We start from the raw sequence: 15,231 nt of genomic DNA on the forward strand, positions 1-15,231 counted from the left end.
TTTCGGTTCAGACAGTGCGATAGTTGTGACGATCATCCCGGACTTCAATTGTGTTTGTTGCTACAGTGGCTCTCTGGGCGGTTGCCATCTCAGTAAAATCACATTTTGTGACATTTTCATAAACCATGTTAGAAGTTTTCTTCAAATAAAGAACATTCAAAATTGTGATACGTGTCCTGAGGGCCACTTTTATTTTTGAAAAACGAATCGAATATCTATCTACGTAACAGAAGTCAGAAAGTTTCACTACGAGTCCATAAGGTACTCCTTTCACATATTATTACCACAATCATTTTTAATTTCTGCCACTGGTTTTACCATTTAAACCAAAGAAATATGGGGAAATACTTTGAACTTTTGAGGTCATACTTCAGACCAATTTACTTGTTCTAAATTTTCTCTGGTGCATTTTAGGACTGGGAATCACTTCGGTAAAGAAACAGGGATAGGTATTTAAATGATACCGAATTTAAATCTTGAGCCATTTTACTTCAAGATCATAACAGTTCATGTTCTAAGTTTGTTTAATAACAATTGTAAGTTTCTATATCAATGTGGCACTGGGTTTACTTTTTAAATCAACAACTGCATACAACTGATAAAGTACAAACAATGTGCTGTTGAGAGTTATCAATGCTGATATAACAAGTCCATATAATTCAACATTTTGCTATTTCAGTACTTCACGGATGATTTAAATTAAAATCTGTTTAAAAGCATACAATATCCCATATCATTTTTTTTTTTTTGCTAATTACAAATCATTAACAAACGATAATTATAAAACATATTGTGCTAATCATTAAACAGAAAATCTTGACAGCATAGTTAAAAATTCTTTATGATGAAGGTTTCACAACCTTCTTCCCTCTGCTGAGCTTGGATAATTTTGGTTTCTTTGCCTGTCCATCTTCTTTGATTACTTTTGTTTTTTTATTTGGTGGCTCATTTTCTTCATCTTCCTCTGAAGGTGTCTGCAACAATAACAAATTAAATATGAAGTTTAATATCAAAGTTGAGTAAAAAAAAAAACAAAGTGCTGTTGTACACTTGAACTGTATTGTCAACATTTGAACATAATGTTTGTAGTAAAAATTATCATATTGTACAACTACATGTACCACTCTAGTTTAATTAATTACCATTTCTTCAATCATGATACAAACCTTCCTAATTACCCTTACCTTTACTGAGCTTAGGGCAAAAGTAAATTAAAAAATTAACATGTAAATCAACTTGAGGCTGAATGGTGTGTGTGTGGGGGGGGGGGGGGGGGAGAAAAAAAGTAACAGTGCTTACATTTTCCTCCTCTGTATCATTATCACTGCTGGACTGGTCCTCCATGGCTGTCTCCAGAGCAGCTGTGTTAATACGGAAGTCGCGAGAAGTGGTCAGCTTGATGTGCTCCATTAGGTTTACCTAGAATAATGCAGTGATACTAAAATAACAAATGCACAGAGATGAATTAAATTTGAATATTAGTTGTTGCTTGCATATATTATTCTAAATATTAAAGTAATCATGAAAATAATAGAAAAAATAATGCTAAAGCTGTTACAGGAAAGTAAATGTCATTTGAAACAGAGAAGATTTAAACTTTACAATTGAGCAACATTTATGTGTAACACCATCATCTTATAATAATAATAATAATAATAATAATAACTTCAGAATCATGGTAATTCAACAACTTGAGCATAATGTTTAACTTACTTTTGACTTCTTTGTCAGTTGTATCAGAAACTTCTCATATTGTTCAATGGAGAAAATCAAATTTGGAATAAACTTGCTTTCCTTCAAAACTCTTGCCTGAAATCAATCATTTGCATAAGATTTTTTAATCTCAGTATATCAGATATGAGCCTAGGTTAAAAAAAAAAAAAAAACTCTTAACATCTATCATGGGACCCAACACCTAACCTTGACGTATCTCAGAATTGAATTAAAAAACGCTGAATTTCCCTTTTTCACAGAAAAAATTCACGTCTGTTATATGAATATAAACAGAATGAAAAATAGTTTAGCATGGGAAAAGTACAACTCTTCAAAATAATGGGATAATCTTCAAATAAATCCTACCTTCCCAACTTGTACAGATGCTGAACCATTTTTTTTCTTATCCTTCTTTGGTCCTCCTTGCTGCAGCTGCTCTGCCTGGGATGCCTACAACACACAAATACAAATATTCCAATACTGTAAAAATTGTGAACCAATTACCCATTTCATTACACAAATTTAAAAATAGGAAGACTTATGCCCTATTCAACTAGCAAGGTAATGCAGTATAGCAAACACTTATTTTGTAAAACATTCTTTGCACATGTCTAATATCAGTAATGTATTATCTTATCATGTGCAAGAAGTCTCTTTTTGGAACAAAAACGTTCTCACAAATGTCAACAGACTGTCTATAGATGTTACCTGTATAAATGTGATCATAGCATAGACTTGCTGCGTGAGGTATGTCCCCGATAATTTGACCAGCTTCTCAAACCTGGCAGACATATGTCCTGCTCTTTGGGTGTACATGCTTAGATACTGGAATGAATATATATATATATATAAAATACACAGCATATTCTTGATTTAAGAAACAGAGCAACACAGTTAAAGACAAAAATGACACATTTAACTACAAATATACAAAATCTCTATTATAGTACACCAACCATGTACTCTAAAGCTGATACGCATCTAAAATCACACCCTAAAATGAAGTTATTTCAACAGTAAATATTCCACAAAGAGCAGCAGGGATGAATTCTACTTACAAACTTAGTAAGGGCTGCCAAAACTTCATACATTTTGGTGATTTCTTTGAGCAGTCCCTCTACACACCCACCAGGGGGCACTGCTGACTGCACCAGTTCATGGAAGGCAGTAATGAACACACCAAGTCTGCCACATACATTCTTCTCGAGGCTTTCTCTCTGGGTAAGACCTGGCAAGAAATCACAGGACAAAAAAGATACAGAGGGCAAGTATGGCTATGTGTTCATAATACATTTCACCTGTTAGAAGATTTTTTTTTAAATGCTTGCATGCATAAATTAGTGAAATATCTAGCATCAGACTTACATGGAATATGTGCTGGAGGTGTAATCTGTTTCAAATACATAAGTCAATAATTTATATACAGATATAAAACACCAAAGAAACTGTTCCATTATAAATGAGACAAGATTTTCAGCAGCAAAAGCAGTGCACTGGATAGCATATGTGGAATACTGGCCCTCTATCCTCCTCACCTGCACTGCTATCTACACTGGCCTGAAGTTCTGCCTTGAGTCTGCTGATCACCCAGTCTGTGTGATCTAACTCACTCTCTATCTGATGAAGGACAAGGTTTAGTACACAGGGGGCAGCTGTGTGCTGGTTCACAATGGCATAATGAGTTCTCTTTTCTACTTCGACTTCCTGAAAAACAAAAATCTAAAATCAAGATCTTTCCTTTCCTATATTGGTCTTAAAGATTGTTCATTTATGTTTGTTTAATTGCATAAGATATGCAGAGCAATGAAGTCAAGAGAGAAAGAGTATGTTATCTTTGCCTTTCAGTTATAGTAGTGCATTGGTCCAAAACTATATATTATACCTGTTAAAATTGCTTTTAGACTATTTTGGTAATATATCGTCCTTCTGGTAAAAAAAAATATTGCTTACTGTAGATCATGATGACAAGTACAAGAAACAAAAAACTACAAAATGAGCAAAACTGCAGTGAAACTACCCATTTCCTCTACTCTTATTTTTATGAAAGGTAAAAAGGTAAAAATAATCAATATGACTTTGTAACTTACATGTGATGTTGATCTTGGTTCCGTTCAATACTTAATCCCTCTCAGCTCTGTTAGAAAGTGACTGCTGTATGTTGTTATAAAGCATCTCTTACCTGGTCTATATCCCCAAGCTGGCTGTGAATATCCTGAGAAAAATCTCTGATCAGTGAAGGCAGGGCTTCTACATGGCACAAGATCTTAAACTGCAGACTGAGCAGTACCTTCACCACGCTCACATCATCTGGTGAAAATATACAAACATTTAAATTGAAATACACTTTAACTTCATACTGTATCATTTGTTCAAGAAGAAATTTCTTTGAGAAATGAAATAGAGGAGAATGTTAAGAGTTAGCCGTGTGTATTTTCAAAAGTAACAAGAATACAATGAGGATATTCTAATTCAGGTACCAGATTTCACATACACTATATCATCAAAATATATTTTTGCAATTTTTTTTTTAATCTATCATTAGTTGTAAATTAACGGAAATAACAATAGCACACTAACAGAACACCCCATCACATCCAGCTATCATTAAGGTGTGCACAAACCTATATTTTGTTCAGCACAGAGTCTGTTTATCCATGAACGGAACTGTGTAAACTGCTCCCTGTCAGGTTTCAGATGTTTTCCCAGTTGACCCAGGATGTTTATTAAAGGTATAATATCTTTGACTGACCGGTCATCCTCATCACCAGCCTCTATCACACACATCACAAGACGCTGTAGGTGGAGTAAAACAGATGTTATAAGGTTGTGCTTACAATTACTGAATGTAGTTTTCGTAAATCAGAACACTAAAATCTATGTTCATACACATGCTGGAGTCATAAAAGACATCTAAATTTTGTATTAACCAAAGCACTGAATCAACATTCTTAAAATGTGAGTAACTGCATGTATCATGAATGTGACAAAATGATTGGTGCATTCATTTCAAGACTGAATTAATTCTTTAAAATTGAACTATTATCAATTATAAATATTTTACTTGAATTTTCTTGCAATGCATGTACATCAAGTCTTCCTCATCCATGTCTTCAGCATCTCCAGCTAGATTTATGTCTGCAAAAGAAAATGTTAATATGTTTCACCCAATTGGTTAAAAGTGAACACTCACTATATTGCCTTCCTTGTCAAGATTTGGCTCATGCAAGCATAATTATTGTCAAAATTTTAAAAAAAATTGGAAACAAATTTAATCCAAAAACATGTCTTAATTTAGTCATTTTCCAGATATGGCCTGCCAAAATATTGCATGGGAATAATAGGTACCTATCGCTCGTAGGAATTCTGGCAGATTTTCTTCATATCTAGTACAAATGATGTTGACAATAGTTGCAAATGCCTCTAAGTGCATGTCTGATAGTCGTCTTCCTTTCTCCTTCTTATTCTCTCCGCCAGGGCTTTCAAGGTAGGTGGTAGATTCTTGCAGAAATACCCTGAAGTAAAAAAAAAAAAAAAATTGCTGTATATTTTGTGGTATGTTAGAAGCCATTCAATAAACACTATATATATATATATATCTCTTATATCTCTTTGATGGCGCAACAGTTAAGTACATTGGTTGTGCATAAGGAGGAGTAATATGTGGCAAATTATTCTTTCCAGGAGTGAAATTTATCAGGACCGTTCTGAGTTCTGATAGCATTATCTTCTTTGAAAGACAAATAAAAACAATAAAAAATGGCAAGGATTTGATATTCAACTTGTGTTATACATTACCTGGCCATAGTACAGCAGTAAGTGAAAAGTTTTTCCTTGTTCTCTCCCTCCACTCCATCACATTTTCCCTGGTATCTGCTGCAGCTTCTGCATAGCAACATTCACAACAAACTTTACAAAATCGGTGTTCTGTCGCAGAATTGCTAAACTTTCTTGGTGGCTTGGAATGGAATCACTGAAATTGAAAGAAAGTGTCCAGTTACCATTTTAAAATTCACTCGCAATGGTTTTAAGGTAAATACCATAATTGGAGTCTACATGTTAACAGTACTTGTCAATGAATGGATAGCATTTCATAAACAAAAAATGATACGTAGTAGTAACTCTTAAAATTAACTCTTAATTCTTAAAATTTCAACTATACTTGAATTACAGTGCTATGAAGATCTTCAAGTTGAAATAAAAAGATTTCAGTTAATCTGAAGATTATTTTGATGCTTATATATAAAATAATTGAATTTTCCTGTTATTTTCTGGCCACTCCTCTTCGGAGTTTCAAACTTAGATATACCCATTAAACATATTTTTAAGTAAGGATTATCACAAAATAATCCTCTTTATTTTCTCCACTTTTCAACAAATAAAGAATGACTAATTAACTTTCTTCATACCATTTCTCTTTATCTAGCTTGCATCTAAGACAAAAGCACAGACTGACTCTATGAAAAACATGAAGATATAAAGGACAACAAAAATCCCACTTATGGTGTCTTTAAAGTTGGTTTTAAAAATGCTCAGTTCAATATTACAATTATGTACCTGTACAGAGCTTTCAGCATTTGCACTGCAAATCTCATGGTAAGTAGGCTTCTTGCAGTCTTGGTTCCTGCTCCTTTCCCTTTCTTTCCTGCTCCAGCAGCTGTCTTCAGTACTTCACTTAAAGTGTGATAGTTCTGGTACAACCTGATTACATCTTCAAATTTCTTGACTCTGCAAATTGAAAAAAAAAAAAAAAAACTTGTTTCAAGTTTAGATAAGCTGACCATAATTAGGACACTTGTTACTTAAGACTTATTTCATAAACACATAAAAAATTTGCATATGATGAGTTATGTTACGTTGAGTTTTCATTGCCTGGTTTGCATTTTATACTTTATTAAAGGGCCCTTGCAACAAAGTAGAAAAGAAATTCCAATTAAGTACAATAAACAGTACAGTACAATATAAAATATGAAGACACTCATGACATGAAGACACTCACCCATAATCTCCTGTGCTGAAACTGTACTCTATCAAGACTTCATACACTCCTAACACAAGGATGGCAAAGATATTGTTTTTCACACCAACTCCACTGGTCAGAGAGAAATCTGCAGACTTGTCCTATAAGTAATGAGCAACAAATCCAAGTCTTTCAATAATACAACTAAACCTTGACTTACTATCAATAGAAAAAGCACCATTTCTTTGACAAAATAATAATTCCTTTTCAAAAGAACAAAATTAAATCAGGATAATTCAAATTGTGTAATAAAAGATAAAGCATGCATTATTTTTATTACATTAACTGCATCAAACACAAAAGTTAACAATCAGAAAAAATGTTTCTTACTTTAGACCTCATCTCTATCTTAAACATATTTAACAACTATCCCTTATTAACATCTCACTGACAAGTTCAAAATCCTCCATTTCACTCTTGATCATCCGGCAAGTGATGGATTCTAACATGTCCTCCAGCTGTGACTCAGCACCTCCATCTTCCTCTTCTTCTTCATCCTGGCCTCTTACTTCACTCGCTTTACATACACACTGCTGGATACAGGCAATCAAATGAGCCTACAGTATAGTATAGAGGCAAATAATGTAAACTGTTTCCCCTGTATTATTAGCATATCATTTTGAACACTAATGAAAATATTAAAAATAAGACAGTATGTTAATAACTTTGCTATTTTTTCTGACAGAAAGACACCTGTAAGACCACATTCACATCGAGTTGAGCCATGGCTCTACAAAGCCAAGAACTAAATATGGTGAACGTACATGAAAGGAAAACTGCCTAATTTTTTAATAGTCTTTCCGCCTCTCACACGCCTCCCCATGTGTTGTCCCAATGGAGCCCAGATTTAATGACTGTACCCCCGCAGGGACGACGCATGGGGAGGCGTGTGAGAGGCGGAGAGACTATTAAAAGATTAAGTGGTTTTCCTTTCATGTACATACGCCATATTTAGTTGGCTCAACTCGATGTGAATGCAGTCTAAGTGATAAATAAAACATGATCACCCAACTACATGAAAAAAGTTCTTTTCCTTCAATCTTTCTCTTTAAAATTGATAAGACTTCAACTGACCAGTGGCTCTGTTAGATAAACTTGGTCTCCCTGGGCCTGGATACACAAGTCAAGTTTCAGAGGAGGATTTACATCCACGGCACTTTCATAATATCTTTTTAACTGAAAGCCATAACAGAAAACAATAGAAATGCACCTGAATTGCACAAATAATTTTAAAAATACAATTAATAAAAGAGACTGCATATTTCAGTGTAGCTTTTAAACATACATAGAAAGAAAAGGATGCAAAAATTGGTAACATTATTATCTACTTGAAAACACTAGTTATTGTGGAAAAGAGAAAAAAAATGACTATACTGCACCACACCTGGCTTAACAGCATCTCCAATATTGGCTGACCAAGTTTGGTGTTTCTACACTGTACTTCATACAGACCCTGCAAACAAGTACAGCTAGCATAGTTTGACACCCACTATAATACTATATACTACAATATAAAACAAGTATATGTAATTCAAATAAATTTGATGTACTTTATGTATAAGACTTTTTCCACAACAATGACTTGGGTTTAACCTTACTAGAAAACAAAGCATAAATAAATTTGAAAAAATTTTGAAAACTATGTAAGTCTCCAACATTACATAACAGACCAAGTTTAACTATAATAGCAGACCTCATATAAATTCAGCCTGACATCAGCCTGTTGGGTGAAACACCTCCGCAAGTTACCCAAGATTTCCAGGCACAGCGCTTCATTGCCGCTCTGGTTGAATCTTGAATGCACTTCAACATGAACCTACAGAAAAGGGTCAAATCAAAATCAGTATAAAACTGAGTGCATAGCCTGAGTTTTGTACATTCTTTCTCCTTTATTCTTGTTAATTAGGAGCATGAAATTAGAATAAAAACACTTTAAAGTAAAATGTTATTTATCATACTATTCATAACACAAGCACACACACACACACACACACACACACACACACACACACACACACACACACACACACACACACACACACACACACACACACACACACACACACACACACACACACACACACACACACACAAAAAAAAAAAAAAAAAAAAAAAAAAACACATGCACAAACCAAACACATATGATAAGCTGCATATGAAGTAACATGATTAAGATGCACAGACCTGACTGGATGATATTTCCTGGCTGCATTGACTGGATGGAAGCCCTCCTAGAACATTAAAATGCTTCAGAACAAGCAGAAAACCTCCAACAGCTATCCTGCGAGACTCAATTTGTCTGTAAAGGATAAATGTTTATCATTACCATGGGGGTCTGATTTCACAATCTTTTAAAAAGGTTTTTTAAATTTTCAAATAAAAAAGTCAAAACTCTAACCAATACTAAAAGTAGGACTAAACTCTACCATATGATATAAGCTTTAGCTATTGTTGTAATTTTTGCTATTACAAAAAGCTCAGATTATCATTATCAAACTATTTGTAGAATAAACCGACACCAACCACACTCCTAGGTAACTCTATATAGTAAAACACCCTGGCAACCTGTTTTCCAAGAATACAAATTCCCAGGAAATCAAAGTTACAATCCAGTAAATGATGTATGGTTTCCAGATCATTTCACACAGGAAATTACTAACAGAACCCTGGATAATTTTCATAGTGCAATACCTTGGAAACACATATCATTTTAAAGCTATTTCTAAAGCATACTTCAAAACATTATAATAGCAGCAACTTGAATTCCTAAAATAACTATTTCAAAGTAAAAATTAATTTTTTTTGCTATACCCCTTTGACCAAAAACTTCTCCACCTTCTATACTGGCTTTTTCTTGCACGAAAAATAATATAAATAGATTAGTAGAATATCTTTCAATCCAATACCTGGAAAACATGGCTTTTCTCAGTACCAGTAGCAGTGCGTCTTTCAGAGTGACGCTCAGTTTCAGTAAGGGTTGGACAGCTTTTAACAGACCCAAGGCTGTGCTGGCAGGCAGAAATGACAGGTAGTCAAATGCCTCTCGCACTTTCGGCACGGACTCCAGTAAAATCTGGGGTGCAGACCTCACTGTTGCAGACAAGAGGTCTAAAAAGAAAAAAAAAATATTACAAAAACAAAACAAAAAAAAAAAACCAAAAAAAACACGTCATTTTAATTGCTTCAACCCCAGATGTTCAGTGGCATTTTTTGATTAGCTTTAGAAAAAAAACATGGCATAAACAAAAAAGCATGTAGGCAGAGTTGTAAGATGACACATCCGGCACTGTCATTCAGATCAAATAGAAAATTAAAAACCTACCAAGAAAATGGGAAACAGGAGCAGTTGCTTTTGTGATAACTCTATTGAGAATCTCTTCTAATATTTCTCCTCTGACAACTTCGTGAGCCTGACAAACAAAACAGAAAAGACACTTTCCACATTATGAAAAGAGTACAGATGTAAACATGCCTGAAGTTTTTTTATCTCTTTATCTGAAGTACAATTTCCAACCAAATGTCATGAGCATTTTACTAGCTCCAAAAATAACTGACTGTCACACAAACAGACAATATTAAACAGAGACATAACAGCAAGGGTTGGACAGCTTTCAACAGACCCAAGACCGTGCTGGCCAGAAAATATTAAATTAGAGACAGAACAGCACAAACCTTGAAAGTCTCCAGTAACATTTTTGCTCCCAAATTACAAGCATTTTGGCTTGGGGTGACATGAGAACACTGTGCTTTGACCTCCATCTTTCCAAAAGCAGATTTAGGTCCATATGCATCCATCAGTGTGAAGCCTAACTGAACTAGGCCCTGTGTTACATGGTCCCATCCAAATACACTAAGATGTAAATATAAATTTCAAGTTAATGTCTTTTTTTACCTCACCTCCAGGAAGAATTTCAATCTATTAATCAGATGAGAAGTGTTGTTCTTGCAGGAGATTTTAAAGCATGCAAATACACTGTTACTTTATTTATGTATTTATTTATTTCTTTTTTGTTGCAGTGAACATAGCAGTTGAAATCTCATAACCTTGACTTTTTGGCAGAAATTACCCTCTTAAATAAATAAACATAATATGAATGCACCTGTTTTTGACAGTCTGCAGCACCATTTCTGCCACATCTGCATTCACTGGCACCATCTCCCTCACCCACCAAGACTCCTGCTGCCTTTCCCTGTCCTTAAAACTCCTCAGAATAGCAGCTTTCAAAAAATCATAGATCTGAAAATTGAATGCTTAAATGGCACTTTCTGGTAAAGGCAACAAACTACTGTAGTTAAAATTCTATCAAATCATGATGAACTGATAATATGGTTTTTGCTAGTTTAATACATAATCTGTTTACTCTCAAGCAACCAAATAAATGTCAACTGATGCACAATATAAGCAAAAAATTAATGACTGCTCTAGATACTCACTTGTTCCTCAAACCTGTGTATCCTTGCAATTGACAAAGCCAATGCCAAATTGAAAGGTGCAAGGACCTCCCCTGAAGAACACTGTTGGTTTGACTGCAAGATTTTCATAATAACACAATAAAACTGGTAACTATACGACTACATAATTTTTTAAAATCAATGATACAAAATTACCCGCAGAATTAAGACATTTAAATCTGAGAATCTGTAATTATTATCTTTCTTAATTCTAATTTTTTTTTTTAAATACATTTTTGTTTAACACTAAACCCATATTAAGTCAAATATCACCAAACAATGTCTGGTTGAGACAATGAATACAAATTTAAAGGAGACAAAAAATTCTAAAACATAACTGTCTTACCTTTAAATATTTAATGAACTCTCTGCCTAGCTCTTGGTCTTGCTTGGTAGCAAATGTGATGTGTAAAATGATATTGCCTTCTGTCTGTCTCAGCTGATCAACTGTCATGCTGTCATCTTCAAGCAGGTCAATCACGTCTCTATGTAGAAAAAATATTTTTAATAATCTCGACTGATTACAAAATAATCTTTTATCCATAGATTATTTAGTGATCAGTGAAGTATCACTCTGTGTCTCATACATGAATATTTCACAGTCTGCTTAAAAGATTCTTTGTTAAGTTCTCCTTTTGTGTGGCTGCTGGTTCTTAAAATCCAAAATCTCTGGGTTTACCTGGCAATCTTATTTGCTTGTTGATTTATTGTTATATCAATTATCTATAACCATGACCTGTACATATCTCTAAACTGCACATAAATCATACTCACTTTTGCCCTATTCTTTTCTGTTCACTTATTTTGTCTTGCTCGATAAAAAATTTAGATATACCCTCCAGCACTAGACGTTTATGGCCCTAAAACATTTTGTAAAATATTAGTAAAAATATTGGCAAATTTTACATGATAAATTCCAACCTTATCATTATTCTTTTCTACACATCCATCTCTTCTTGTTTACAAAATGTTTTCATAAAAAATAATATTTTTAATTGAAAGATAACTTACAACTGAAAGATATCTTAAACGTAAACTACACGTCTCTACATTTTACTAATTTGCATCTACCTTTGTAGACAGCAGTAAAAGCTGATAAACCAGGGGAGGCAGTTCATCAAAATCCACATCCTTGAACATTCTCATTATTTTGTTGATGAGAAACTGCAGTTCATCAGATGTGACAGGGATGTCACGAAAAATGGTAGCAAGGGGAATGACACTTTTTGGATCCCACCTAGTGAAAAAAGTTATCTAAATTTTCCTTTCAGAATACATTTCAAAGACAGAATATTTTATAATATGAAATCAAAATATTAGAAAGTACATATCAACATATTTCATATACTCTTTTTGAAAGGGAGATAATTAAAAAATTAATACTAATGTTTTCAAATCAGATTTCTTACTTGCTTGCACACATTGTGTTCAGTATGTGACTTTTATATTCAGGACCCTTTACTTCATTTCCAGCATAAGCTATCACTTCTTGAGAGGCTATGGCTGATAGCACTTTTGGAAACAACTCAAGTGATCTAAAATACAAAATACAAGGAAATATAATTACCATTTTAATCCTTGATACAATGATCAGGCCCATAGCCAGGGGGTTCAGAAGAACCCCATTTTTACTGGGAAAGGTCCACTCTGGGTAAAATTTTATCTATGTACACGAAGGCTTTTACATGGTAAAAGGTCCACTTTTTCAGAAAAAGGAAATACCCCTTTGCCAGCCATGGGCCTGGTGATTTACCTTTCATATCAAAACTTGAAGAAATAATAAGCTGGTGAACTTTCAGATTCCACTTTACTTTAATCAGTGTCAAATGTCAGATTTAACTTGTGAAAGGCAGCTGAAGCAAAATGCATACTTTCCACCACTGGCAGTACCATTTTTTATTGAATCCACATAGTCTCCAGCTAATTCTGCTAAACTGCGTCCTGGAAAGTTATCTACCTGGAGATCAATACCATGAAAAAAAAATTACCATATAGTTTTAAACAATTTATTGGATTTTCAAAAACAACTGAAAACTCACAAAAAAAAAAAAAAAAAAAAAAAAAAAAAAAAAAACTGTGTATCTTTTATTTAAGAATTGCTAAACTCTTACAATTTTTACACATGTGACATGTCATACTGTGTCAGATAAATATTTCAGGTTTATCATATCATAATCAGAGTAAAAAAAATTCATGCAATATTTAAAAGCCCCTAAAACCTAGAAGCCAACAAGCTGAAGAATAAGCACTCTCTAAACACTAGTAAATGCTATAGATCTTTGAAATGGCAAGTATCAAGATTTAGCCCATTTTTTGTTTTTGGTGTTTCAAGGCAAAAAGACAATTTCAAAATGAGCAAGGAGAGCCCAGTTTGAAGTATTATTCAGGCTGATATTATTATGTTCAACATGGAATTATCAAATAATGGAGTTTCTATACCCTAAAGTCCTGATTAAATTAAATTTCTAACTTACTTCCAGCATGAGCAGTCCAACAAGCTCAGCTGCTACCTTTGACTGTATCTCATTGCCTTGCAGGAGGCCAATGCAAACTTTATATACCAATAACCTTCGTTGAACATTATCTGTACTTATACATGGAGAGCCTAAAACAGGTAAATCAATCTTGAGGGGAAAGTTATAATAAATTACTAAAAATTAAACATGATTACTGTTGCATTTTCCTGATAATTTACATTAGATTTTGCAAACGTCTCCAAATAGTAGCAATATTGGCATTCATCAAATTCTTGAATCTTAGGCTATGAAAATAAATTTCAAAAATGGAAAAAGGATTTGTCTTATCTTACCATATAATATAGCTCTGACCAAGGCAACTGGATCTCCCTTTCCCCTCAAAGCTCTGTTATTAATCAATGAGGTTAACTGAAATAGTATACTAAGCAGTCTTACTTTCTTAACTGTAGTTATAAAAATATACAACTATAGTTATTGTACAATCCACTGTATAAGCATCAAAAGTAAAGCATGTGAACTGACATACATGTACTGTATACTTTTCTTCTAAAAAGAACTATCTCTGATATAATGGTCCAAATGATCAACCTCGTGCATCCAATTCACATTTCTATATTTCATATTATGTTCCAGTCTCACAGATATAAGATTTGTGATGAAAATGATATCAAACATCAAATCAGTTGTTTTGGAGGCTTTCAACTTTTCCCTTAATCTCTAAATAAGCTTCATGGGTCAATCATTGCTGAAAAGCCAAGGGATTTAATAATCAATCAGTGTATATTTTTAGAATGTTTGTGCATTGAATTCATTAGCACAATATCCCACAATTATTAACTAACCCTGCCAAATCCCGGCATCCAACAACTGTTCACATATTTTAAAGTATGCCAAAACTTTATATTACATCAGTATGTAAATGGCTCTGGTGATTCAGTAATTACAGAAAACGTGAACAGAAGTGCAAAAGACAGAAAACTTGGCCTATAAGAAAGTTACCTCATTTTCTGATATTCCTGTTAGGAGCTCAGTCAGGGGTGCCACTGTCCCTTCGTCAAATAAACTCAAAATGTTCTTGTCCATGATCAAACTTTCTTAAAAAAGGAAAGAAAAATGCAAAAATTGTGAAAAATATTACATACTACCATTCTATCAACAGAATTCTAATTACTTCATCACACAATAATAATAACTTTTCCAAGTCTGAAAATAACATGAGTAAGAGCTACAGTACGTGTAACAGGGAAAACCGTAGCAAGTGCATGAAGTCAAAACAAAACTGGATGTTGATATCTGAACACAGTTTATAGGTGCAGCATTGCAGCATATAAACAACAGTGAGAATAGATAAACGGGAGCAGTCTTGCTTCCGCCCCTTAAACACAAACGAGTGTGTTACCTGCTTCGAAAAGCTTGACTTCTTCAAATCTTCATTCAAGTATTTGCCGCCATATCAAATAGAAACTGGGATGTCGTCGAATGAAAGAAGCAGTAACAAATTCCATCCAATCACAGTCCTTAATACTGACAGTAGAGGAAGTAAGTTTTTAAGGTCAAGGTTGTTGATTATTT

The 15,231-nt window shown here is 33.8% G+C and overlaps 1 protein-coding gene across 1 annotated transcript; it reads right to left on the reverse strand.

Moving 5' to 3' along the window:
* Positions 1–162: 162 nt before the first annotated feature.
* LOC106181968 (Fanconi anemia group I protein) lies at positions 163–15,195 on the reverse strand. The gene is given in 34 exon segments (XM_087002220.1): positions 163–974; positions 1,300–1,419; positions 1,714–1,809; positions 2,080–2,163; positions 2,422–2,538; positions 2,772–2,941; positions 3,249–3,417; positions 3,893–4,020; positions 4,335–4,506; positions 4,775–4,848; positions 5,059–5,225; positions 5,509–5,580; positions 5,582–5,683; positions 6,268–6,438; positions 6,710–6,831; positions 7,123–7,287; positions 7,805–7,906; positions 8,115–8,183; positions 8,424–8,546; positions 8,915–9,029; positions 9,637–9,838; positions 10,053–10,140; positions 10,403–10,580; positions 10,831–10,967; positions 11,165–11,257; positions 11,529–11,667; positions 11,957–12,042; positions 12,254–12,419; positions 12,592–12,717; positions 13,054–13,139; positions 13,657–13,787; positions 13,992–14,067; positions 14,659–14,753; positions 15,059–15,195. Coding segments are annotated over 33 exon segments (4,065 nt in total). The 5' UTR covers positions 14,743–14,753; positions 15,059–15,195; the 3' UTR covers positions 163–839.
* Between the last annotated feature and the right edge of the window lie 36 nt (positions 15,196–15,231).

Source organism: Lingula anatina, chromosome 1, assembly GCF_051362555.1.
Source record: "Lingula anatina isolate TDL-2025a chromosome 1, LinAna3.0, whole genome shotgun sequence".
Classification (NCBI taxonomy): domain Eukaryota; kingdom Metazoa; phylum Brachiopoda; class Lingulata; order Lingulida; family Lingulidae; genus Lingula; species Lingula anatina.